This window comes from Pelophylax lessonae (genome assembly GCF_965119305.1).
Source record: "Pelophylax lessonae genome assembly, chromosome: 3".
In the NCBI taxonomy this organism is placed as follows: Eukaryota; Metazoa; Chordata; class Amphibia; order Anura; family Ranidae; genus Pelophylax; species Pelophylax lessonae.
Genome location: NC_138770.1, coordinates 450,008,180 through 450,035,204, shown reverse-complemented (window position 1 = coordinate 450,035,204; position 27,025 = coordinate 450,008,180). Strand labels below are relative to the sequence as shown.

Sequence of the window (27,025 nt, the reverse complement as noted above, 5' to 3'; positions counted from 1 at the left end):
AAAATCTTTCCCTTTGTTAGTAAACGCGATAACTTTTGCGCAAACCAATCAAAATACGCTTTTTGCAATTTTTTTTACCAAACATAGGTAGGATAAAACAAATTGGCCAAAAATGTTAAAAAATTTTGATTTTTACATTTTTTTTTTGGGGAATTTCATATAAAAAAATGTGAAAAATATTGTTATTTTTGCAAAATTGTCGCTCTTTTTTTGTTTATAGCGCGTGATCAAAAAATCGCACAGGTGATTAAATACCACCAAAAGAAAGCTCTGTTTGTGGGAAAAAAAGGACGTCAAATTCGTTTAGGTACAGCATCACACGACCGCGCAATTGTCCGTTAAAGTCACGCAGTGCCGAATCGCAAAATACCCCCTGGTCTTTTAGCAGGAAAATCCTCCGGGGCTTAAGTGGTTAAACAAAAAGGAGGCAAAATATTTGGACATAGAAGGAGCCAGAACGCCAATAATTTATTATTTGCCCAAGATTCATAAAAATGAGGAAAAACCCCCGGGCCGCCCCATAGTGAGCGGCATAAATTCCGTCCACTCCAGGTTGGGAGAATATTTGGACAAATACTTACAACCAATTGTTCCCAAAGGAAAGTCCTATCTAAGGGACAGCAAGCAATTACTGTCAGATATCCAGGATCTAGAAATTGAGGAGGAAGACATCCTAGTCACTATAGACGTTAATTCGCTATACACAAATATAGCACAAAAGGACGGTTTGGATAGCGTTGAATGGGCACTTTATAAATATACAGATCTGAAACATGCACAGATGCACTTTATTCTAGAAGGGTTAAAAATGGCTATGAACTCCAATCACTTTTGGTACAAGGGACGACACTACGCGCAGATCAAAGGAGTCGCTATGGGGGCTAAGTATGCCCCCAGCGTCGCTAATATATTCATGCAGAAATGGGAGGAAGAGCAAATATTTAGCGTGGAACGCCCTCATCTAATTTATTATCACAGATATATAGATGACATCATCTTGGTATGGAGAGGCGATATGGACACCTTACAAACCTTCTTCGATGAGATAAGCAGCAATGCCTACGGGATTACCTTCACAGGAAATTGGAATCGAGAAAAAGTCTCTTATCTGGACTTAGAGCTGTACAAAGAAGGAGGAAAATTAGCCAGCAAGACCTTTTTTAAAAAAACGGACAAAAACGGATATATTCCGACTAGGGGCTGCCACCACCCGAAATGGTTGGGCAACATCCCTAAGGGACAGCTCCTAAGGATTAGGAGGAACTGTAGCAATATACAAGATTTTGAAACCCAAGCGGACATTTTAATACAGAGATTCGTTGAAAAAGGCTACAAAAAGAAAGATCTAGTACATTTGAAACAACTAGTAAGAAATACTAGAAGAGAGGACTTAATTAAGGAAAACAAAAGTAAGGTAAATGAGAATAAGCATGAATTTGCCTTTATAACGGGTTTTAACAGACAACATAAGCAACTTGAAAACATTATCAAGAAGCATTGGCCCATTTTGACAGCAGACAGAACTTTGAAGAGAATTCTCCCAAGCAAACCATCCTTTGTGTATAGGCGGGCACCTACACTTAAAGATAAGGTGGTACATAATGTGGTGAACCCACCCAAAACCATCTCTCTCCCCACAAGCATCAATGGTTTTTTTAGGTGTCAAAAATGCTTACCGTGTAGAACCAATAGAAAGCAACCCAAAAAAATCAAAACTTTCAAATCCCATACTACAGGGGTGGAGTATAAAATAAAAGACACCATCACGTGCACTAGTACACACGTGACATACGTCATTGAATGTCCGTGTCACCTGCAGTATACAGTAAAACCTTGGTTTGAGAGTAACTTGGTTTAAGAGCGCTTTGCAAGACAAGCAAAATTTTCAAATAAATTTTGACTTGATATACAAGTAGCCTCAAGTCACAGCTGAGTATAAAAGAGAAGAGGGGCACCTCTAAGTGTAGCAATATGGTTAAATTTAATGAAGGTACAACATTTAGCAATTCACATGGTTGATGATTGGAACAGGCACATCTAAGGATGCCGGCATCAGTGGTAAAGCTGTCTACATAGATCATCCTCCGCACCGTCATCTACGTCATCCTTTCCATGCTGCCCCTTGCTTTCAGATCGCTTTACTGCAGGGTGGTCTTCCCGGTCAGGATTACAGACTGGCAGCCGGCGGTGCAGAAGATAGTCTATGTGGACAGCTTTACCCTGGATGCCTGCATACTTAGATGTGCCTGTTTTATTCATCAACCATGTGAGTTGCTAAATGTTGTACCTTCATTAAATGGGAACCATATTGCTACCCTGTAGCTCCTGCTGGATTTTGCTTCCAATCCCCTTGTGGAAGCGGCTATTTGTGGATGGACATTGTATGGTTACACAACCTATCGCAATGCTATAATCTTTTTATATGGACTATAAATTGAAGGATTTATGAATAAATGGTTGTGGAACGAATCATCGGAGTTTCCATTATTTCTTATGGGGAAATTCGCTTTGATATAAGAGTGCTTTGGATTACAAGCATGTTTCCGGAACGAATTATGCTCGCAATCCAAGGTTTTACTGTATAGGGAGAACCACCCGCCCCCTATACGTGAGAATCAGGGAACATGTCAAAAACATAAAAGACACTTCAAGGAAATGCACTCCCAGGACCCCTCGGCCTAATATTCTATGGTATTGATAAAATAAAAGGGGACTGGAGAGGAGGCAATAAGAGGAGAATGATTTCGAAAAACGAAACGAAGTGGATCTTCCGGATGCGATCTTTGAGACCTGATGGGCTAAATGCCGATATAGACTTGAACTGTTTTATCACCGATGTCTAAATATACATTTTTTATACAAAATCCTTTTATATACATTTTATATGTATCCTCTTTTTTAAGGATTTTAACATGATTGGTTTTTTATAATATTTTTGCACAATTTTTTACAGTTTTTTACCTTGATTATTAATAAGTCCTCACTATATAGCCTGTACAATTCCCATATATCGTCCTTCATGCCTTTTATATGGCTTTTATGCATCTTATGTGTATGTGATTTTACGCCCTGTCTTTTACCGAATTTCAGAAAGATTACCGCATCAGACAGCTCTCCTAGGTATATAGTCCTCTCACCACTTTCATATTTTACTATTTTCAGAGTTTATCCCACCCATTTACCTCCCTGTTATCTCGTAAGAGAAGTGTTGGACACTCCTTATGCCCATATTCGTTCCAATTCCTCTGTTTTTATCTTATTTTTTATCCTATTTTTTATCCCTATTTTTATTATATATAATTTTATTATATATAATTTTTTATACATAATTTTTATATAACCTTCCTCCTTTGGATATCTCTTTTTTTCCAGCCAATCTGGCATCTCCACAATTACCCCTCTCTTCACCCATTACACCCACCTCAATTGGAGGTGGCATTTTTCCAATTAGGCAACTTATATTTTTCAGCCTTCTCATCCAACATCGGACCATTTTTTTTCATTTTTTTGATCCTTTTATTTTTCCCCTTTTTTCTCGCCCCGGCTTCTCCTTTTCATATATAGCCGCTTACTTGAGTCTCCAAGAAAACACAAATACACATAAATTCCTTCCTCTCTTCCCCCATGTGGTAGACGGATGACTCACATATCGCTCAGTCCCAGCAAAGAACCATTAATTTCAATATATTGTACCTAATGTTTACAAAAATTCTCCACACACTGATTAAATATGTAATTCACGATTTTTTAAAAGTTTTTTAAGCCTTTGAAATATGATGCTTTTTTAAATACAAATAGATTTTTTATTCACATATGTTCCTATTTTCATTTTTTTAATTTTTTTAATTTTTTCCATTAAAGGTTGTATTCCACATTTTTAAAGAAAACATTTTTTGCATTTTACAAACAATTCTTTTTATGATATGGCCCTCGTAGTAGTCCGGTGAAAGCTGCTTCGAAAATGATGTAAACAAGCCGCCCTTTATACTCATTTATAGTAAGACAATGAGTAGCAAAATGGCCTCTACTTGGCAACAACACGGAGCATCAAGATGGCTGAAGGCAGCCGATCTGTTGCCATGACAAGGGCCGGCTATAAGAAAACCGGGAGTGCGCCGTGGTGACTCCCCTCCAGCAGACGTCCTCTGACGAAACGCGTAGGGCGGGTCCATTGCGTCATAGCATCACTTCCGGTTTCGAGACTCCACCGCCGTGGAACGCGGAAGCTTCCTGGCGATTGCTACTGATCCGAGGCAGCTCTCACAGTGAGTGGATGCTACGTTTTTCTCTTACTATTTGTGATCAATACCTCATGGGGCTCCCCTCTTTCTTTTTCCACATGAAAACACGCCAACTGGTGCCTTGTTGACCGTGGAGGGGGACCCTCGGAGATATACATTGGTCTATACACGGCAGGTTGTATACACAGCGCGACACCTAGTGGTTACACAGGTGATTGCAGCTGCCACCTACCTTAAGGGATTTTTCCCTGGTTCACTCACCACTCTTATCACCAATTTGTTTTGTATTGGCACGTTACACTTTCAAATAGTAATAGTGCCAGGATTATTACCCAACACGTGATTTATTTTACTTCTGCACTGTATTGATTTATTTATATATTTTTATCACAATAAACACACTTGTCTATGTCATAAATTTATTTATTGCACTCCAGCACTTTTTGGGTTGTATCTACCACACATCAGGAGATTTAATCCATTTTATTTGAATCCACCCAATATACAGTATATATTCATTTTACCTCTTTTATGGTTTTATGGGACACACCCCCTTATTTATCATTTGATTGCAGGTAAGGAAAAGGAGGCGCAAACACCTAGTGCATTACCCGTGGTACTGTTTAAAATGATTTATTAAAATGCTGAATGCATACTCACAAACATGAAGAATGAAAATCGTACTGCAAATTCCCGTCACCCATGTGTTGGACCATGTCCTGGAAATTGCGACCGCTAACGCGTTTCGGGAGTCAAGCTCCCTTCCTCAGAGCTGGAAGGGAGCTTGACTCCCGAAACGCGTTAGCGGTCATTTTAAACAGTACCACGGGTAATGCACTAGGTGTATGCGCCTCCTTTTCCTTTCTTTTATGCATCCGTTTGGAGTTCCCTGCCTGAGGAGAGCAGCACGCCAGTCTTCCCCTTCGGAGTGAGCGCTTGGCTGATTATTTATTTGATTGCAAGTGATTGCACCTTATTATTTATTGCACAAAGGTAGCGCCGTTTTCAACCCCTTTCTTGCACTTTACTCAATGCTATGAGGGATCACAAATCATTCTGCAAATCATCTGAATCCCAGTGCCAACTTTGTTCTCACTTCACCAGAGATCACCTTCTTTCAGCGATGCAATAGATCTAACACAAACCCTGGAGCCCAGTTTAGTGATGATTTGATGCTGTCTGACATCAGTGAGGCCAGGTAAGTGTGGAAAGGTTTTTTTTTTACAGAGTTGGAAAATTTTATAGATCACTACTTCAACTTTTTCTGTGATTTCAAAAGGGCCCTTCATCAAGCCAGAAATATACTCTTTCTAGTGGGGATAAGTACTGCCACTTGGTTCACTACCTGGAAGTGTTTTACTTTCACTGAGCATTTAAAAACTCGGCATTGTGCCTCTTGGGTATATTGCAGGTGTTCCTTAACCAACAGCATCACCTTTTCAATCCTTTCCTGTAACTGGAGGAAAAACTGCAAAATAATTTTGTGTGGGGGGGGGGTGAACACATTCTCCTGGATCTTTTTTACCAGGTCAGGCAAGCCCTTGAGTCTCTGCTCATAGACCAGTTCAAAAGAGGAGAACTCCGTGGATAATTGGGGAATCTCCTGTATAGCAAACATCAATGCTGGCAAAAGGCAGTCCCAGTTCTTTCAGTTTCTTTGTGCCACCTGTTTCAACATAGATTTCAAGGTCTAATTGAATTGTTCGACCAAGCTGTTGGTCTGTGGATGGCAATTTCTTAATTTGCAACTACCTGCACATGTTTGTCATAACCCTTGAAATAAACATTCTTGTCAGTGAATATCTTCTTGGGAAAACTTGTCTGTGTAAGCATTTGAAATAACAGGTAGGGGCACCAATGAATTACAGAAGTGTGCCAAAGTTTGTTAACTGGCATGTTGAATAGGATCTGCAATATTTTTTAAACTGAATCAGTAAAACCAGTCATTAATCCATGTCTCTGTTTTCTCAGCCCCTAGGTGTATCCCCAGAATATTATTATGGGCTATGTTAAGCACCATCCTTCTGTATGGTTGTGGTACCTGTAATTGTTCAAATCTTAAAGACCTAATATAATAGGTCCCCGTTGAAAGCAAAGTGGGGCTATTGTTCCATCTGCCCCCAGTTCCTGGGACACCCCATTGATGATGACTTGTCATGGTCTCGGAACAGGCTCAGATGCCAGTGTCTGTAGCAGTAAAGAGGTTCACTAGTAATCCACTGGAAATATGCAAGCAGATCCCCCTAGCGAAAGACTCTTTGGGGCACAGGAGGACTGGTGAAAAGTCAATGTTTAACTGTATTGCTTCATGGTGATTCTGGAGTTTTGTGGTTGCTTTTCTAGAGGGAAGAATCTTTTCCTCAGCTTGAGACATAGGACTCTTTAGACTTGGGATTGAGTAGCTCTTCGATTACCTTGAACCTTTTAACCATCTCAACCAGCTTATCAGTGATTTTCGGATCCCCATGGCAAACCCTTTGAGTCAGGTTGACAGCCACGGACTAAAGATGCCAGTCCATCAAAACTCCCTCAACCATCTGAGAGCTAGTTAAATATGCTGTTTGCAACCATTTAGTTACCAACTGTAATAATTAATGCACCAGCGATTTCTGAGATAGCTAATTCATTCTGTAGCTCCAACAGTGCACTTGTGCTTCAACCGCTGTAGTTACCACTAGGCAAGTTTAAATTTCCAACTTCATGTGGTTATAGACCCTAGTGTCTCCAGAATTGCCTTTTGAGGGTCCCATGACAAAAAGGGAGCAATAAACCACCCCACTCTCTGCCCCACCATCATCTGTAGCAGTTAACTTCTACAGAAAATGTCTTTCCCTAGTAATTGCTTGAGATTGAGAGTGGCTGCCATTCACTTCTTGTTTTGCAACATAAATTTTACTGCTTCAGTCAACATTGGTATCGGTGCTGCCTTAGCAGATACCTTGACTTTCGTTTTTCTTTGTTGCACCTCCAGATTTTGCTGGGGTGTCACATTGGCCAGGCACTGCTCTGAAGTTGTGGCTGCTATGCAACATTAACCACCACCAATTGTTTTAGCATTGCTTCCATCCTAAATCCAAAAACAAAAAAAACAACAAAAAAGAGGTACTGGTCCTTTTATCGTCCTAGCACCAGTTGTGATATTCAGAGGATTAACTGGGATCCAGGACACCTAAATGTTTATCACAAAAAACAAAGTCATTATTGTGACCTTAGCAGCCTTGTCTTCAGCCACACAATATATACTGTACGTAAACAATGCTTCCATGACAACTCAAAAAAGTTCTGAATACAAGAGTTACTGGCCTACTGCAACAACATAATGTCTATAAATATATAAATAAATATAATTTCTCCTACAAGACAAATGGACACCAGGCACATAGAGCCTAAAGTCCACCCCCTTAAAAGCTATAAGCCCTCCCACCTCACTAATTATGCTTGCTGTCCTCCAGAGAATGGTTGTCTCCTTCTTTTGAATTAGAAGATTTTTCTACTATCAAGAGCTACTGGTAGATTCATGCTGGCTATGTTTATTCCTGGAAGTCTCTCCAGTCATCCAAGGAGCACTGGTAGATTCATGCTGGGTATGTGAAATCCTGAAAGTCCCTTTTGTCAGCTAACTAGTTCATGTTTTCCCAGTTAATACAGATGTTCTTTCTGTAATGGCCCTGCAGTCAGCAGTGACTCCGTATCTGTGTTCCAGGTAGCACAGGACTCAGCTTTTCAGGTTGGACCAGAATATCTGGTAAATCCTTGCAGACTAGAGCTGCAGTGGTTTATCTGTCAACATCTCTAGAGACTCACTGTTTTGAGTGGCTAGCATGCTCTTGACTACTGTTTATGTGGCATTTGTTACACAAAAAAACAGGCTAATTCAAGAAAGACTTTCCCCACACACGCACAAATGAATTTTGCACTTTATGAGGACTGGCCCACTCCTAAAGACAAGAGAACGGTCGCCCAGGCGGGACTTTATATGAGGTTGCCACAATAGTCATGAAGAGTCAAAAAGTAAAATTTATTAGTAGAGTATAAGCATACAATCGATATAAATGTATAGTCATAAGCATAGTTACAAAACATGTACAGCATGTAGGAAACAATTGACAAAATAACAACATAGCAGCAAATTGCGCATGATGACAGCATTGCAGCATCCGTGTAGCATAGTATTGGGTATATCCGTATTGAAAACTCTACGCGTTTCGTGGGTCTAATATGCCCACTCATCAGGAGTATATAAGTAGATCTGTCTAAAAGTAAATGATAAAAAATAAAATATCAATATTTGCTGTGCGTTTATATTGGCCAACAACTGTGAAGTTTCAACAAATGTATGACCCAAGTGGGGAAACAACACTTACATTGGGCCAAATCAGATTGAGAAATGCTGCCATGAGGTGGGGTGCCAACATCTGATCCGGGAGCTGAAGAGACAAGAGTACCCACAAGAAAATGGGGAGCCGGGCAAGGAAACATAAGTGATGGAAAATGTGATATGACACTGGCTGAAAATGCAAGAAATAATATATCAAAGTATTAGAATATGGGCTGTATCACATAGTGAAACATGAAAGTATTCAATGTACAAGGTATGTTCCAGCAGAGACAGTGTCAACATTAGAGAAGAAAAAAAAAAAAAAAAAAAAAAACACGAAAGAAAGCACCAAAGAAAAACGCAGATCCCCAGAAAGAGTGCTGATCACAGTGTAACCAATGGCCAGGAATAGTGATGAGAAAGCTGTGATGAATAAAATAGAGTGAGGAAGATGAGCTCATATGGTTTCATAACACTGGTTGAGTAACCATAAATAGTGAAGCATAGTATCTCAGGATATTGAAAGTACAAAAAAGTATCAATATAGTAAATAAAGATGATACAAATAAAAATATATAGTAAAATTGAGACAGGTGTAGGAACCATAGAGTAATGAGCTCACAGGGTGGTGCCTGTTCTAAGGACAGGCACCACCCTGTGAGCTCATTACTCTATGGTTCCTACACCTGTCTCAATTTTACTATATATTTTTATTTGTATCATCTTTATTTACTATATTGATACTTTTTTGTACTTTCAATATCCTGAGATACTATGCTTCACTATTTATGGTTACTCAACCAGTGTTATGAAACCATATGAGCTCATCTTCCTCACTCTATTTTATTCATCACAGCTTTCTCATCACTATTCCTGGCCATTGGTTACACTGTGATCAGCACTCTTTCTGGGGATCTGCGTTTTTCTTCGGTGCTTTCTTTCGTGTTTTTTTTTTTTTTTTTCTTCTCTAATGTTGACACTGTCTCTGCTGGAACATACCTTGTACATTGAATACTTTCATGTTTCACTATGTGATACAGCCCATATTCTAATACTTTGATATATTATTTCTTGCATTTTCAGCCAGTGTCATATCACATTTTCCATCACTTATGTTTCCTTGCCCAGCTCCCCATTTTCTTGTGGGTACTCTTGTCTCTTCAGCTCCCGGATCAGACGTTGGCACCCCACCTCATGGCAGCATTTCTCAATCTGATTTGGCCCAATGTAAGTGTTGTTTCCCCACTTGGGTCATACATTTGTTGAAACTTCACAGTTGTTGGCCAATATAAACGCACAGCAAATATTGATATTCTATTTTTTATCATTTACTTTTAGACAGATCTACTTATATACTCCTGATGAGTGGGCATATTAGACCCACGAAACGCGTAGAGTTTTCAATACAGATATACCCAATACTATGCTACACGGATGCTGCAATGCTGTCATCATGCGCAATTTGCTGCTATGTTGTTATTTTGTCAATTGTTTCCTACATGCTGTACATGTTTTGTAACTATGCTTATGACTATACATTTATATCGATTGTATGCTTATACTCTACTAATAAATTTTACTTTTTGACTCTTCATGACTATTGTGGCAACCTCATATAAAGTCCCGCCTGGGCGACCGTTCTCTTGTCTTTACAAAATTTTAGGGATGGAGATGTACACAATTGCAAGTGCTAGACCAGTTTTCTTTTACCGGCCCACTCCTAAAGGGGTATTAACTCTTCCTTCTTAAGGAACCAAAGAAGAATGGACTATTAAAGTATTAGATCCTGCCATTTCAGTTATCAGCAAACACCTTTCAGTTCCTATTGAGGATGTTTCCTCTTTTAAGGATTCTGTTGTAAGGCATTGAAAGCATTCTTAAGGAACTTCTTTGCTCTTGCAGGTCCTGCCCTGCAGCCAGCTATTGCAGCAATGTCTGTTTGCCAGTCTATTGATAACTGTACAAGACAAATGAGCAGAAACCAGGAACCTGGCTTTAAGTACCCTGCTCTTAAAATGAAATGCCCCTTATCCCTGTGCATGAGTGCAGGATTTTGTGTTCAGAAGCTTGGTCTGCGGAACCTGCTTGTAAAAACCATCTTCTACGCATGGTTTCTTATCCACAACCTTTTGATTGTGATTGCCTTCATAAATTCATCAAGGAAGTCACTGGATAACTGGATTTAAAATCTTTAAACAGATTTCATTGTGTACCAAATATCTGTATAGAATCAATTATATCTGTCATTAATTCTCAAGTGGGAATTTCTGGCATCAGTAGACATACAAGATACCTACCTACAAATCCCCATTTCCTCCCACATCAACACTTTCTGCATTTTGCTATGAGAGATCAATACTTCAAATATGTGACACCACCACTTGGATTCTCCTCTGCACTCCAAGTGTTCACAAAATTTCTTCTCCTGCTTCTGGCTCTCCTGTAAACCCAAGGCATTCATATCACAGATTACCTGGATGACTCCTACTGAAGGACTTCTCAGCCACAACCCTGTCTGTCAATGTCCAAGCAACAATTCAGTTTCTTCAAACCTTTGGATAATAAACAGTCTAATCTTGAAAACATCCAAAGCCAGAAATGTTGCATCCCTAGAGTCCCACACAAAGCCCCTCAAGTCAAAATGGCACTCCTCAGATTGCTTGTACATAAGGGTTCTGGGTTTGATGGTAGCCTCTTTCAATGCAGTTTTCTTTGCCAAGTGCTTTAGTCTAGCTAACTTGCAATGTGCAACAAGCAAATCCAATCATTGGATCTTCAAATGCTTCTGATCCTTGGTAATTCCTTTGACAGTTTTTGCTGGTTTATGCCTTTCCACCGATGACGATCTTACCTCAACTGCTGCGCAAGTTAGAGAAGGTAATGGGTTCCAGTGATTCCCATCGTACAAAATTGGCCCAGAAGAACATGATACACAGAAATACTGAAACTTGTGGTGGACAAACCTTTGCTTCTTCCAAGCAGACCAGAGTCACTGGCTCAAGACCCCCCCTATTCCATCTCGGTCGCTTGTTTTAAACCCTTAATCCTGACCTTGCTGACATATGAAGGGGGTTCCACAATTACTTTTTTGGTTGGCCAATTTGGAGTAGAACTACATTTGGCCCTTTAGTACTACATGGTGTCTGCACTGCACTGTTCTTTTCAACAACCTCTTGCTACGCATTTGCTGATTTGTACTTTTATATAAGGGATTATGCACATTGCTCCCCCTGTTAGACCACCACACCAACTGTCATTGTTACTAAGAGCCCCTTTTACACTTATGCAGGACATAATTGTGATAATACTATCATGTAAGGAAACCTTTCTTAGGCCATTTCTTTGACCAGAAGAACAAAAATGAGCTGCATGTTCGAGTTGCTAGAAAGAAGCCTTTAGTGCGCCAATACCACAGCCGGTTACAATATGCCTGACAACACCTTGATACACCTCACCGACCATACAGCTCATTTTTGTTCAGGTATCCTCATATTGTGCTCCTTAAAAAGAACCACACCCTCTTTTTATTTGTATTTCTCTGGGGTTACCTCTGATTTTTTCTTTCTATCATGAACAATTCTTCTGACAGTTGTGGCTGAAATCTTTCTTGCTCTACCTGACATTGGCTTGGTATCAAGAGATACCTGAATTTCCCACTTCTTAATAGGTGATTGAACAGTACTGCCTGGCATATTCAAGGCTTTGGATATCTTTTTATATCCTTTTCCATCTTTATAAACTTTCATTACCTTGTTACGCAGGTCTTTTGACTGTTCTTTTCTGCTCCCCATTACTCAGTATCTAGCCTGCTCAGTGCATTCACATGAGAGCTAACATACTCATTCACTATTTATACACATAAACTAATTGCAATTTTAAAAGCCACAGATGTGGGAAACTAACCTTTAAATACCATTTTACCTGTGTGTTTCACCTACCTGTGTCTATACCAAGGCCAAAAATTCCAGGGCATGTAAACCCAGGGCAATGTGATAATAAATGGCTTCATATGATCACTATCCCTAAACAAAAGACATATATTTTTTTTCTGGCATGATCAGTCATATTTTCAATATCAGCGCCAAAATTTCACGATTTCTGACAGGTTATGTCAAATTTTAGGCACAACTGTAGGGTGCCCAATGCACACCTTCCAAAGTAGAAGTGCATAGTGTGGAGGAGTCCTGATTCCTGGGGGATCTCCCCAAAGGTGCTCAGAATGTTGCTAATGGTTACATCTATAGAGGGGGGTTTTTGATCTCAGTGAAGCCCTATAGTCTGGTTTTGCTACCGTCCCTATGAAATTGTATTTTGGGTTTTTGGTGCCTCAGACCAGATAATTGGGACTTTATGGGCAAGAGTAAAAGGGGAGTAGTATTATTTAAAACAATTTATTGAATAATTTCAGTATAATACAACATTGGTAGTGAATGGGTGAAGGCCCATTGTGTCCGAAGTGCGAAAGTATTGAAAGGTAAGTGACAGATGAAAAATGGGTGACTTTTAACAGGACATTTGGCTCTGTTGTTCCATATGCATTGGAACTTGATTCAGAGGAAAAGTCCAAAGGATTGTCCTACGTGTTTCGGCCGTATAGGGCCTTTTTCAAGGACATGTCACCATTTATCTTTTTTGTCCGTTCCATGCATGGGTGCCTTTCCCAGGTTTCTAGGTTGCATCAGGAACTTGTGCTGCTTTTGTAGGTTTAGACAGGTGGTGTTTGGCTGTGCTGGTAAAGTCCAACTCAGTTCCCCTCAAGGTTCTGGACCTTTGTGAATTTAGTAGTCCGGTATTCGAGGGAAAAACTGCAGCAGCATACCTCCAGGGGTTTCCTCTTCCTCGGATAGAGAAGAAACACCTGGAGGTATGCTGCTGCAGTTTTTCCCTCGAATACCGGACTACTAAATTCCTCTTCCTCGGATGGAGAGGAAACACCTGGAGGTATGCTGCTGCAGTTTTTCCCTCGAATACCGGACTACTAAATTTACCAAGGTCCAGAACCTTGAGGGAACCGAGTTGGACTTTACCAGCACGGCCAAACACCACCTGTCTAAACCTACAAAAGCAGCACAAGTTCCTGATGCAACCTAGAAACCTGGGAAAGGCACCCATGCATGGAACGGACAAAAAAGATAAATGGTGACACATCCTTGAAAAAGGCCCTATACGGCCGAAACGCTTAGGACAATCCTTTGGACTTTTCCTCTGAATCAAGTTCCAATGCATATGGAACAACAGAGCCAAATGTCCTGTTAAAAGTCACCCATTTTTCACCTGTCACTTACCTTTTCAATACTTTTGCACTTCTGACACAATGGGCCTTCACCCATTCACTACCAACGTTGTATTATACTGTAATTATTCAATAAATTGTTTTAAATAATACCACTCCTCTTTTACTCTTGCCCATAAAGTCCCAATTATCTGGTCTGAGGCACCAAAAACCCAAAATAAAAAAAATAAATAAAAAAAAAATGCTAATGGTTACATCTTCCTGCTGTGCCTCTCCTCATACAGGCCAAGGTTCAGGGCTCTAAGCAGAGCCCTCTCTCATTTTGTTAGCAGCACAGGGAAGAGGACAGAGCCCAGGAGAATGCTGATCCTGGCTTAACCTCTGCCCACCTGAGCAGCCTAACTGCTTAGTGCAATCACAGAACTGCCATTAACACAGGAATTTTTTGGTGCAAGCAGGGCTTAAATTAAATCTCTGCAAAACATACAAACACTCACCGGACACTTTATTAGGTACACCTTGCTTCTGCCGCGTTGGACCCCTTTTGTCTTCAGAACTTATTTCTTTGTGGCATAGATTCAACAAGTGTTGGAAAGATTCCTCAGGGATTTTGGTACATATTGACATGATAGCATCACGCACTTGCTGCAGATTTGTCAGCTGTACCTCTATTATGCAAATCTCCCGTTTCACCACATCCCAAAGGTGCTCTATTGGATTTAGATCTGGTGACTGTGGAGACCATTGGAGTACAGTGAACTCATTGTCATGTTCAAGGAACCAGTTTGAGATGATTTGAGCTTTGTGACATGGTGCATTATCCTGCTGGAAGTAGCCAACAGAAGATGGGTACACTGTAGTCATAAAGGGATGGACAATACCCAGATAGGCTGTGGCATTTAAACAATGCTCAGTTGGTACTAAGGGGCCCAAAGTGTGCCAAGAAGATATGCCCCACTCCATTACACCACCACCACCGCCTGAACCATTGATACAAGGCAGGATGGATCCATGCTTTCATGTTGTTTACACTAAATTCTGACCCTACCATCTGAATGTCACAGCTGAAATCAAGACTTATCAGACCAGGCAACGTTTTTCAAATCTTCTATTGGCCAATTTTGGTGATTCTGTGTGAATAGTAGCCTCATTTTCTTGTTCTTACATGAGAGGATTGGCACCCGATATGGTCTTCTGCTGCTGTAGCCCATCTGCTTCAAGGTTTGATTTGTAGTTTCGTCCACACAACTGCCACTCACTGGATATTTTCTATTTTTCTGACCTAGAGAGTGTGAAAATCCCAGTAGATCAGCAGTTTTTTTAACTACTCAGACCAGCCCATCTTTCACCAACAACCATGTCATGTTCAATGTCCCCTAAATCCTCTTTCTTCCCCATTATGATGCTCGGTTTGAACTTCAGCAAGTCATCTTCACCATGTATAGATGCCTAAATGCATTGAGTTGCTGCCATGTGATTAGCTGATTAGCAATTTGTGTTACCAAGCAATTGAACAGGTGTTCCTAATAAAGTTGCTGGTAAGTGTATTTCTCCATGAAGAATAGTAATAAACAAAAACAGCGCTTACACTAAAAACAACACAGGGTTGATTTACTAAAACTGGAGAGTGCAGAATCTGGTGAAGCTGTGCATGGTAGCTGTAATATTGGAAAAAGAAAATGATAATAATGCAGCTGGGACGTGAGGACAATATGGCTTTGGCAATACGGCTTTGAAAGGACATTAAGGCAGATGACAATTTTTACAGCGGGTCTGCAGTAAACAGTACTAGATTGTTATCATCTGACCAGTAGGACTCCTGAGGCTATTCAACTGCCTCCTACTACTGGCCAGCATGGGGCCTGAAGGGTGATGGATTTGATGGACATCCTTTGTGATCATCTGCTCAAAAGAAAACTCAAAGTTGAGCCTGGGAGAGGAATAAACTTTTGTGTCCTTTTGGTTCAGGATATCTTCCACTAAGGATCCAGGACATGATTTGCTGGGACCCATTTTGAGGGTGGGGCAAGAATGGACGAGAGGCCTTGGTGTGTGTGAAAGAGTCAGTGAGGAGTGTGTGTGATAGCAGATGCCCCCCCCCCCCCCTCCCTCTCCCTTCCCATTGTTGCACCCCATTTCCTTATTTGTAACTATAATGTATCTATATCCTTCTTTGTAAATAAACCCTACTGGCAACCAAGGGCACCACACACTTCTCCACTGGATAGGAACCTAGGGACCCACACACCCTTTCATGAGTATTGTAGACAATGCCTCTACCTTCAGTTTCTCTTCATTAGTATATGGTTCTACATACACAATTACTATAGAAAAGGCTTTGTGACAGGAGCATGCGTACCTCCTCATGACAGCAGGAAAACTAGTAAAAAAAGATAAGTAGCAAAGTACTCCCATGTTAAGATCCCTCCAGTGAAGTTTCCAGGTCTGCAAACCTATTGTTATCACTTTCTCCCTGTTGGCTTTTAGGCTTATTTTATAATATTTTATGTTGTGAAAATGCAATAGGTAGAATGAAAATACATTTCTTTAGCAGAAAGACTTTAAACTAGGTATAGAAAAAGCCAGGGACTTTGTCAGGAAATATATATGGCTTGAGTCATTAAGAAAGCAAATTGTGACTTAGCCCACAAGACTTTAACTATAACTTAAAGCCAAATTCCAGGAATGCAGATGTTTGCATAGTAACATTGGGCTACCATGGACCAATAGATGTATGCCTATTCGTTTACTGGCTGATTCCTTTGGATGTGGAAAATCACTGTAGTGATCAGGGTCGGCTCTACCATGGGTCCGGCTGGGTCCAGTGGACCCAGGCGGAACTTTGAAAGGGGCAGCAAAGTGACGCCCAAGGTTTTTTTCCAGCAGTTTTCTGTGTCATTAGTTTGCGGTGCATTAAGGGCGGCATTTCCCCATCTAATACTGCTGCCTGTAGTGCAAACTGGTGAGTGTGAGTGTGGGAACATCCCTCACGTGATCATGGTGTGCGCAATGACGTCATTGCAATCCATCGTACACAGGGCAGACTGGATTTTCTAGGGCGGTGGCAGGCACAGGAATGACTGAAGACAGACAGTGGGTGTTTGATGGACCGATCCGGTGGTGAGTTATGGAAGAAGATAACAGTGAATATAATATTTTCAAAATGTTATATTTATATAAAATAATGGATGTAGGGGCCTTTTGGTGGGTGTTATTTATTTATTTTTTTTGGGGGGGCAGCATTTCATTCTAGGACGCAGGCAGCACAATGTCTTGGGCCAGCCCTGGTAGTGATTGCCACTATCGTATGTGTCCCATGCCAATTGGCTACACCTTTCTATGTGAATAAAAAACAATTGACCTATAGAGAAAATACCCTGGTAACTTTTGCTTTTGCCCAGAACAAATGTACATGCGGTTTTACAGGACAAATAGTTTTGCAAACTTTCTATAAATAAGTGTTTTACTGCATTTGTTTGTAACAACTACAATTGCCTCATAATGAGAGAACATAAGAGCAATACACTGATAGTTTTTAATTTCCTCCAGTGTTAATAAGAGACGTCATAGGAAAGAGAAATGATGATTTCAAAAGGTTGGAGTTACAAGAATCTACAACAGAAGCATAAGAGAAGGTGAAAACTAGAAGGTAGGGGTATGTAATAATGTTTTGTTTTTTTTTTTGTCCCATTTTCTCATTTTCATTTTGGTAGTGCTTTGCTGGCTTCAGGACACCACTGTGCTTTTTTTCTGAAGCTGCTATATGTCTGTATGGCCATACTGCTGTTTAAGGGCCCCCTAAGTACTAGGACAGAGAAAAATTAATGTATTTATTGATTGATTTATTTATCATTTGCAGTCAGTGAGGATATAATGTAGGGTTATGTGTACTAATATATGTTTTAATGCTATTGATTTTGAATTAGACATTAATGTAAGTAAAGTAGTGTATAGCAGTGGCGGACGGTGCGTCCATGCGTCCGGCCCCCTAATCTGAATGCCGGGCGCCGGACGCATGGAGCTCAATGGGTTTTTTATTTTTATTTTTATCACCTGATTAGAGCCAGAGGCTCTAATAGGCTTCAGCAAAGGGTGGACCCGGGGCGCAGAGCAGTGCGCCCCGAGCCCACCCATTGTGTGACAATATCGAATTGAAAATTCGCTATTGTCACACGGATCCTCCTCCTGGCCAATCAGGAAGTGAGTCCTAGACCCGCTTCCTGATTGGCCGAAAGACAAACCCCATGCCATTGGCCGAGGAGGAGGCGGGAGGACTCGAGGAGATGCCGGGGGACTGAGGAGAAGCCGCTTCCGCTGCAGGTAAGTGCACTGGTCTCGGGGGGGGGGGGCACGATGATCTCTGCATTGAAAGGGGGCACACTGATCTCTCTCTGCATTTAAGGGGGCACACTGATCTCTCTCTGCATTGAAGGGGGCACACTGATCTCTCTCTGCATTGAAGGGGGCACACTGATCTCTCTCTGCATTGAAGGGGGCACACTGATCTCTCTCTGCATTGAATGGGGGCACGCTAGTCTGTCTGCATTGAATAGGGGCAAGCTGGTCTGTCTACATTGAAAAGGGGCACGCTGGTCTGTCTGCATTGAAAGGGGGCATGCTGGTCACTCTGCATTGAAAGGGGGCACACTGCACTGTCTGCATTGAAAGGGGGCACGCTGATCACTCTGCATTGTAGGGGGCACGCTGGTCTCTCTGCATTGAAAGGGGGCACGCTGGTCACTCTGCATTGAAGGCGGCACACTATACCTTGATTACTGAAGGCCCCTTTCACACTTTTGTGACCTCAAAGTCACGCAATTTTTACGGCGTTTTTTGCCGCAAAGCAATGCCTATTACATTTTTCTGTTTGCGCCCCCCCCAAAAAATTTTGAGCACCAGCCGCCACTGGTATACAGTATGTGCTATGTATAATAGATTATAGTGTTGCCATATTTTTCCCATGCAGAAGTCTGGAAAAGGCATTCATAAGGTTTTTCTACTCAGTCACATGATACCTACAGTCATTGTAAAATATAGCTAAAATGCAATATACTATATCTCACACAAATCCTCAGACTACAAATGGCAATTGCTGTCCAGTTCTGTCCCTAAAGCGGGGTAAAGTCCAGCCTTAAAAAGAAAAAAGCTGGTCTCCTTGCAGGTTTAGGTCATAATGTTCTAGTATGCACCGTATACTAGCACATTATGACAGACTTACCTGCAAACTGAGCCCCCCAGCAGAGAGCTGTCACGGCTTCCCCGGCCCTTTCATCTTCCCCCGGTGTTACTTCAGAGTTTCTTATCTTCAGCTTCTTGAATGGCTGGGCTGTGGTGATGTCACTCCCACGCATGGACGCTCCCACGCTTGCAACAATCTCCATTTTATTCTCTAGGATCTCTGCTAAAAATATATATACTGCATATATATATATATATATATATATATATATATAATGTTTGGGGGTTCTAAGTAATTTTCTAGCTAAAAATACTGAATATAACTTGTAAAAAACAAGTATCAGAAATAAGCCCGGTCCTTCAGTGGATAACAATATTAGACCCAGTTTTGGACACCATCCTAATGCTGGGTACACACAGGTGGAAAATGAGCTAAGTTCAGCAGGTATTTAGCCAGTGTGTACAGCTGCCGGTCCAACAGAAGCTGGTCTAATGACTGCCTTTTGCCGAAGGGACATGCTGGAAAACGAGCGTCCGAGCAGTGTGTTCTGGCAGGGGGGAAAGTCCCCTGTCAGAAATGCAGTGGCATAGCAAGGAAAATCGCTCCACTAACATCGTTTGTGTTGGTGATCTGTCAGTTTTTTTCGTTCAGCCTGCTAGGTTGAACGAAAAATAAATTAGCAGTGTGTTCCAGGCTTAAGGAGTTCAGGAGGAAAGCTATTGGGTATACCAGCCTTTAGTAGAACTTCTTTTTTTTGCTTTACTGGAGTTGCATGGTAGAATTTAGCCTTTGGATTTTACTTAAGAGTCTGTATTATATATCCTACTAGATTTAAAGTGATCCTAGCCTTAATCTCCTGGGGCGGATGGTATCCCCTCGGAGGTTTATGGGCGATATGCTGAACAGTTGGTGCCCGTTCTGCTCCGAGTTTATAATACGGCGTTTCAGACTGGGAGCTTACTTGCTTCTATGTCTGAGGCAATTGTCGCCCTCCTATTAAAACCTGACAAGGATCCGATGAAGGCTGATTCATACAGATCCATCTCCCTACTCACGGCGGATGTAAAAATTTTGGCCAAAATCCTAGCCTCCAGGCTTTCTCAAGTTATACATAAAGTTATACATAGAGATCAATCGGGCTTTTTTCCTGCTAGATCAACGGCACTTAATCTCAGGCGCCTATTTGTGAACCTTCAAATTCCAGTTGATAATCCGGGTAATCGAGCTGTCTTCTCACTAGATGCCGTTAAGGCATTTGACAGTGTCGAATGGGTTTACCTGTGGGCGGTGCTTAGATGCTTTGGTGTGGGAGAGACCTTCCTTTCGTGGGTAAGGGTGCTTTATGCCGCTCCGATGGCTAGATTGAGAGTCAATGGGGAACTGTCTGAATCCTTCTGTCTTCATACGGGCACCAGACAGGGCTGTCCGCTATCTCCGCTGCTGTTTGCCATGGCACTGGAGCCTCTAGCGGCACAGATTCGTGCCTTGCCTGGGATAGTGGGCTTCATACGGGGCCCGCACATGGACATCATCTCGCTATACGCAGATGATACCCTGCTCTACCTAGGTGATACCCAGGAATCTCTGCAGGCAGTGATGTCTCCTATAGATTACTTTGGATCTCTTTCGGGATTTTCCATAAACTGGGACAAGTCGGTCCTGCTGCTCTTAGATCCTCTACCCGCACCTCTCCCTGACTGTGCTTCATCGGTAAGGGTGGTGGACTCGTTTAAATATCTGGGGATCCGTGTTTCTCCTGACCCTACTCAATACCTTGAGATGAACTTGGTACCTCTGTTGCAAAGGTTTCGCTCCAAATGCACGAGCTGGTGTAAACTTCCATTATCTGTGGCTGGCCGTGTCAACTTAATTAAAATGGTCTGGGCGCCCCAACTCCTGTATGTCCTCCATAATTCTCCTGTGTGGATACCCAGGAGATGGTTCCGTAGGATAGACTCCCAGTACCGTGATCTAATATGGTGTAAAAAAGTAGCTAGGATTAAACTCTCTACCCTGCAGTTGGGAAAGGATTGTGGTGGGCTTGCAGTGTCTAGCCCTAGGGAGTATTTCCTGGCCTCACAGATTCAACACATGGGAGGCTGGGGGCTCCCGGACCTCCTGGATCCCATTGGAACCCTTTTGGTCCCGTCAGGCTCCCCTCACCCGGTACTGGTCCATCTGGAGGCAGAGTTTTCGCATATGCCGGCGGGCCTGCCGACGATCTCCCTGCTTAGGATGGTTTGGTGCTGTGTCAAGGGGATGCTACAGATCAAGGGTTTCCTTTCAAGGACCCCAATCTGGCACAACCAAAACTTCAGGGAACTGTTTCAATTGGAGGGTGCAGAGATCTGGGAAGCCTTTGGCGTCTATTTCATGTCGCAATTATTTAGAGCTCATGTGTTGAAGTCTTTCCAGGATCTACAGAGGGAATTTGACATTCTCAGACAATACTTTTTTAGGTATCTACAGTTGAGGCATGCAGTATCGGCCCAGGCAAAAATTTCCACATTACAACTTGCTACACATCGACTTACTGGGGACGTTTTCCAGGCTTCAGAAGAAAAGGGCATGATTTCCAATGTATACGATATCCTACTAGGTTCTTTACAAGATCCCTCTACCGTGCCGGCTCGAGCGGGGTGGGAGGGGGATCTTGGCCCCATTGATGGAGAGACCTGGGAGCTATGCCTTTCCTCGATTCCGTTGGTATCGGTATCAGCCTCACATAAGGTCTCACACCTTTTCCTATTTCATAGAGCATATAGAACACCGGTACAATTGTTTCGCTAGGGCCGCAGGTCTAACTCTCTGTGTCCGAAATGTGACAGAGAGCAGGGTACGCTTATACATATGCTGTGGAGATGTCCCAAATTATTTCGCTACTGGTCGGAAGTAATTGCTACAATATCTAGAGTGTATAATTTCTCTTACGTCCTCCGACAGTCGCCGCCCACTCATACAGTCTTCACTAATGGGTATTGACTTCCTCTCCACAGGAGTAGCTAGGCATAAGACTTGTTAAAAACAAAAGCATTTAACATAGACACACCCATGGGGGCTGTCCCACTGGTCAATACCCCCCTGCAGTAAGCCATCCCAACTCAGTTTGTCTTCTGCCTAGCGTTAGGAGTAGATAGGCTTCCCTGTGCTGGGGCTACAGTCTCAGCCTTCTAATCTTTTCTTATGATTTTTATTTGCAAGAATGTCAGTTTTTTCTTTGCTTTACTAGCTGTTTATTTTGTCAGCTTAGTTTAGTCGGAACTTCGGCTGAAGGTGGATTTTGCGGAGCTGGGAATCCGACTGGCCGCCCTGGCTCTCCAGGGCAGAGGGTCAGATGGATCCCCAGCCCGCCATTGAGCGTTCAGCTATGTGTTCGCCCTGACACTAAGAATGACCCATCCCTGTTTGCAGCAGGGATGCAGCCTGTGAGGTGGCTACCTCACTGGACACATCTGCGGTTCAGTGATGCAGTGTCCTGCGTTTTTGGCTGATGGCATTCCCTGTCATCTGAGGACAGAGGCTTTCCATTTAATAGAGGCACCCCATGCCATCCGGTACAGGTAAGTACTTTCTGTGTGGGGCCTCTGTCTGGGGTGGCAGTCCTGTGTGCTGTGTGTCCTCCTCATGTCTGTGCGTTTGTGGGGCTCCCTGATGCGATCCCTGCGGGGGTCTTTTTTTATTGCACTGCTGGCGCTGTGTGGTTTTGAGGGCCCCTCTCCTGTGTCACTTCGGTGTTTGGAGGTGCAGGCTATGTGTTCGGCGGCCGCTGCGGGTAAAAACCGTGCGGTCCGCCATTTTAGGTGTGGGCAGCATGTCTGGCTTCACTATGGGCTTTTGCAACAGCTTGCTATGTAGTGGTTTTGGCGCCATCCGGCGCCATCTTGTGTGTGGATGTGGCACATGTCAGCGGCCATCTTGCCGAAGCCTTCCATTACTTCCTATGGGCAGCCATTTTCTTTTTGCCTGCAGCATATAGTTCAGCCTCTGGTGACCTCACTTCCTTTTCCTCTGGAGCAGCGATCGGTGTGGTAACACTCTGTGGGGCTCTGCAGACTGTCCTTTTTATATTTACTCTGTTTTATCCCTTCTGGCTTAGTTTTGTCCCTGTTGGGGGTCTGTGTACACAGTATACAGTATATAGCGGTGGGCTGCGTGGTCCGCAGTGCTCTTAAAGGGCCAGTACCTTTCACTTTGTGTTTTCTGCAATGGAATCTCAGGACAGCAAATTCCCCCCAGCCTTGGTGGGGGACCCCAGTTCTGCTGAACCCCCAGTTCTACCTAATTTGGCCGCTGTGGTGGCGACTTTAGTGTCCAAAATGGAGGTGATGATGGCTGAACGGGCTGCTAGAAAAAGGCCTAGGATTTCTTTCTCTTCTGATTCAGATGGTGATGTGGCTGCTGTGGGTGGCGTGCCCTTTTCAGGGTCTCGCTCTTCACTGGACCCGCTGGGGTCTGAGGGGGAGGCGGAGGTGGAGGGGGTAGATGATTATCCCCCGGGGTCGCCTGAAGAACGCGCAGCAATGGATGCGTTGATTTCTTCTGTGAAAGAAACACTACATTTGGAGGATGAGCCCAATCCTCTGGGCAGTGTGTCCTCTTTTAGTACACATAGGTCCCGCAAGTTGGCGCAGGTTTTTCCCTGCCCCGCTGAGTTTCATCACACGGTGAATGAACAATGGCGCAGTTTGAAACGCCCTTTCACTGTGCCAAAACGGTTTCAACTGCTTTACCCCTTTGCGCCTTCTATGGACTCGCGCTGGTGTGTGGCCCCCCAGGTGGATCACACTGTGGCCGTGTTGAACAATGCTACTGTCAGGGTACAGCAGCAGCAGGGGAGACCAGACACATGTAGCTACACGCCAAAACAATATAGATAGCCTTAAAGTAAAATTTATTATAGTGAACCACAAAACAAACATACACAGCAACAGTGAACAAAGCAAATGCCAGTAAACAAAACCCAACCCCAAAGACACAATAACTAAAGAACCAACTATCTATAAATATATACACTATACAGGACAAGGGGAGCAGGGAAGCAAGGAAGAGGGCAAACTAGACTGGATACAAAGCAGAGAGCAGGAGCAAGGCAAGGGGTACAGGATAGATCAGGGTATGGATCAGGATCAAAGACACTTGGTTCAGGCAGCAAGGAGGCAATCAAAATAGTGACGCGCCTGGGAAAGGGAGGAGCAGCCTTAAATAGCCACCTGGCAGCTGAACACAGTTGTAAGTGATCATAGAAGCCTGCTGTTTTCTGGGAGACACCTGCTGGTAGACATTGAAACTGCAGCATACAGCCCAGGGCAACACAGTGCCACCAGCAGGTGAACTCAATCCTAACAGCTACCCTGGTTCCCACTGAGGATACCCCGGTGTTCCGGGATCCTACGGACAGGAGGTTGGAGTCTCTGGTCCGCCATGCCTACATGGTGGCGGGTTCCATGCTCAAACCTATTTTCGCCTCTGTCATGGTGGCTCAGGCGGTGGCGGATTGGACTAAGGTGCTTAGACGCACTCTCGCGTGTGATTCTGCCCCACCTGCTACGCTGGACATGGTGGACCAAATTCATCAAGGGGTCATGTATTTGTGCGATGCGGCCTTAAATAAAGGGCCCCTTTGGCTGCGCGCCTGTCTAGTGTCGCGGTTCTTAACCGTCGCCTGATCTGGTTGAAGAGCTGGTCGGCTGACCAGACGTCACGGAAAACGGTGGCTGACTTTCCTTATGCAGGGTCTCGCCTTTTTGGCGAGGCCTTAGTTACTTTGGTGAAAGGAGTCCCTTGGGGCAAGAGCACTCTGCTGTCCCAGAATACGAAGAACAAGCCTTTTCGCGGCAAGCGGGGTCCCGCCTTTAGACCCAATCAGGGGTCCTTTTGTGCCTTCAAGACACAAAACAAGGGCAAACCCTTAAAGGGCCAAGGTGGCCAGAAGAAGCTCTGGGTGGGCAAGCAAAAGGCCGGCCACTCCGGTGCGACGGCTCAATCCGCCTCTGCCTGAAGGGACGCCATCACCCGTTTCAGGGGTGGGGGGATGTCTGCGCGGTTTCCTCCAACCTTGGCTGCTCCGAATTCCGGACAGGTGGGTTCAGGAAATCATTCGGTCAGGATACAAGATCGAATTCCTTTCGCGGCCGGCGGACAGATTCTTTCCCTCAAATCTTCATTTGACCCCAGGGCGGTTGCAGGACCAGCATCAAGCGATGCAGGACCTCCTTGCCCAGGGGGTGATTGTCCCGGTGCCTCATCGGGACAGGTTTCGGGGGTTTTTACTCAAATCTGTTCACTGTGCCCAGAAAGGAGGGCAAAGTGCGTCCGATCCTGGACTTAAAAGCTCTGAACCACTTTGTGCGAGTTCGAAAGTTTCGATAGCGGAGGACCACTATCAGTTCTTAGCGTTACCTTTTGGTCTCGCTTCGGCTCCACGGGTCTTTACCAAGGTGCTGGCGCCTGTTCTGGGCCTGTTAAGAGCACAGGGCATTGCGGTCTTAGGATATCTGGATGATCTCCTGTTAAGATCGAGTGTAAGTCAGAGCCTGTTGCGCGATCTGTCGACTACGGTACAGACGCTCCAGGAGTTCGGTTGGACCATCAACGTTCAGAAGTCGACTTTGTCTCCTTCGGTTCGTCTTCCCTATTTGGGAATGGTTCTGGACTCTGCTCAAGCGAAGGTTTTTCTGCCGGAGGACAAGCTCCGGATCCTTCAGCACGAGATCAGGTCCCTCAGGGACAACGAATCCTCGTCGCTCAGGAATTGTATGCGGTGCCTGGGGTTGATGGTGTCAGCCTTCGAGGCGATACCATTTGCTCAGTTTCACACACGGTCTCTCCAAGCAGAGATCCTGGCCAGGTGGGACAGACTACCTCAGTCCTTGGATCTGAGTGTCTCGTTGAGTCGCCAGACCAGAATGGATCTTCTGTGGTGGCTTCAGTCCCAGGCTGTGTCGGAAGAAAAATCCTTCCGTCCATTACTGTGGACAGTGATTACCACGGATGCCAGCCTGTCGGGCTGGGGTGGAGTACTGGGCAAGGGCACTTGGTCGGAGGAGGAATTCTCCCTTCCAATCAACATATTGGAATTGAGAGCGATCAAACTGTCTCTTCCAGTGGTCGGAACGACTTCTGGGCCGTCCTGTACGGGTACAGACGGACAATGCTACCGCGGTGGCTTACATCAACCACCAAGGGGGCACCAGGAGTGCCCGGGCGGCCCGGGAGGAGACCGACATTCTGTCTTGGGCCGAGACTCACGTCCCGGCAATATTGGCAGTTCACATTCTGGGTGTGGAGAATTGGCAGGCAGATTATCTGAGCCGCCAGACCCTGGATCAGGGGGAATGGTCCCTACACCCGGAGGTCTTCCAAATGCTGTGCGCGAAGTGGGGATCCCCGGACGTGGATCTGTTCGCGTCCCGGCTAAACCACAAGGTGGGAAGGTTCGTGGCAAGAACGCGCGATCCTCTGGCGGATGCCTCGGATGTGCTGGTGGCCCCTTGGCATCAGTATCGTCTGATGTATGCCTTTCCTCTGATTCAGTTGTTATCCCGGTTCCTTCACAGGTTGGCCTCGGAATCGAACTTGGTGATTCTGGTGGCACCGGACTGGCCACGCCGGTCCTGGTACGCGGAAATCGTTCACCTGGCAGTCGCACCTCCTTGGCGCCTGCCAATGCGAGAAGATCTACTGTCTCAAGGACTGATCTTCCATCCTGCTTTACAGTCGCTGGCTTTAACGGCCTGGCTGTTGAAAGCCAGGTCCTGAAAGACAGGGGTCTCTCCCCAGAGGTCATTCCTACCTTAATCAAGGCTAGAAAAGCCTCGTCTAGTAAGATTTATTACCGTACCTTGAAAGCTTATTTTGCCTGGTGTGAGTCCAGGTTTTTTTTTCCTTGCTCATACTCAGTGACGAGAGTGTTGGCTTTCCTCCGTCTGGTGTGGACCAGCGCCTGGCGCTGGCCACGATAAAGGGCCAGGTATCTGCACTGGCTGTCCTTTTTTCAATGCCCTGTGGCGTCACATTCCTTAATTCGCACCTTCATTCAAGGTGTGCGACATTTG

At 43.9% G+C, this 27,025-nt stretch overlaps 1 protein-coding gene across 2 annotated transcripts in view; it reads left to right on the top strand.

Moving 5' to 3' along the window:
- The window catches only part of RSPH3 (radial spoke head 3), a 138,922-nt gene that overhangs the window by 88,530 nt on the left and 23,367 nt on the right, over positions 1 to 27,025 (top strand). For both annotated transcript variants that reach the window (XM_082252061.1, XM_082252062.1), the window contains exon 9: positions 17,342 to 17,441. In XM_082252061.1, coding sequence (XP_082108187.1) covers positions 17,342 to 17,421 — 80 coding nt within the window. In that variant the 3' untranslated portion in view covers positions 17,422 to 17,441. The remainder of the gene's footprint in view (positions 1 to 17,341; positions 17,442 to 27,025) is intronic.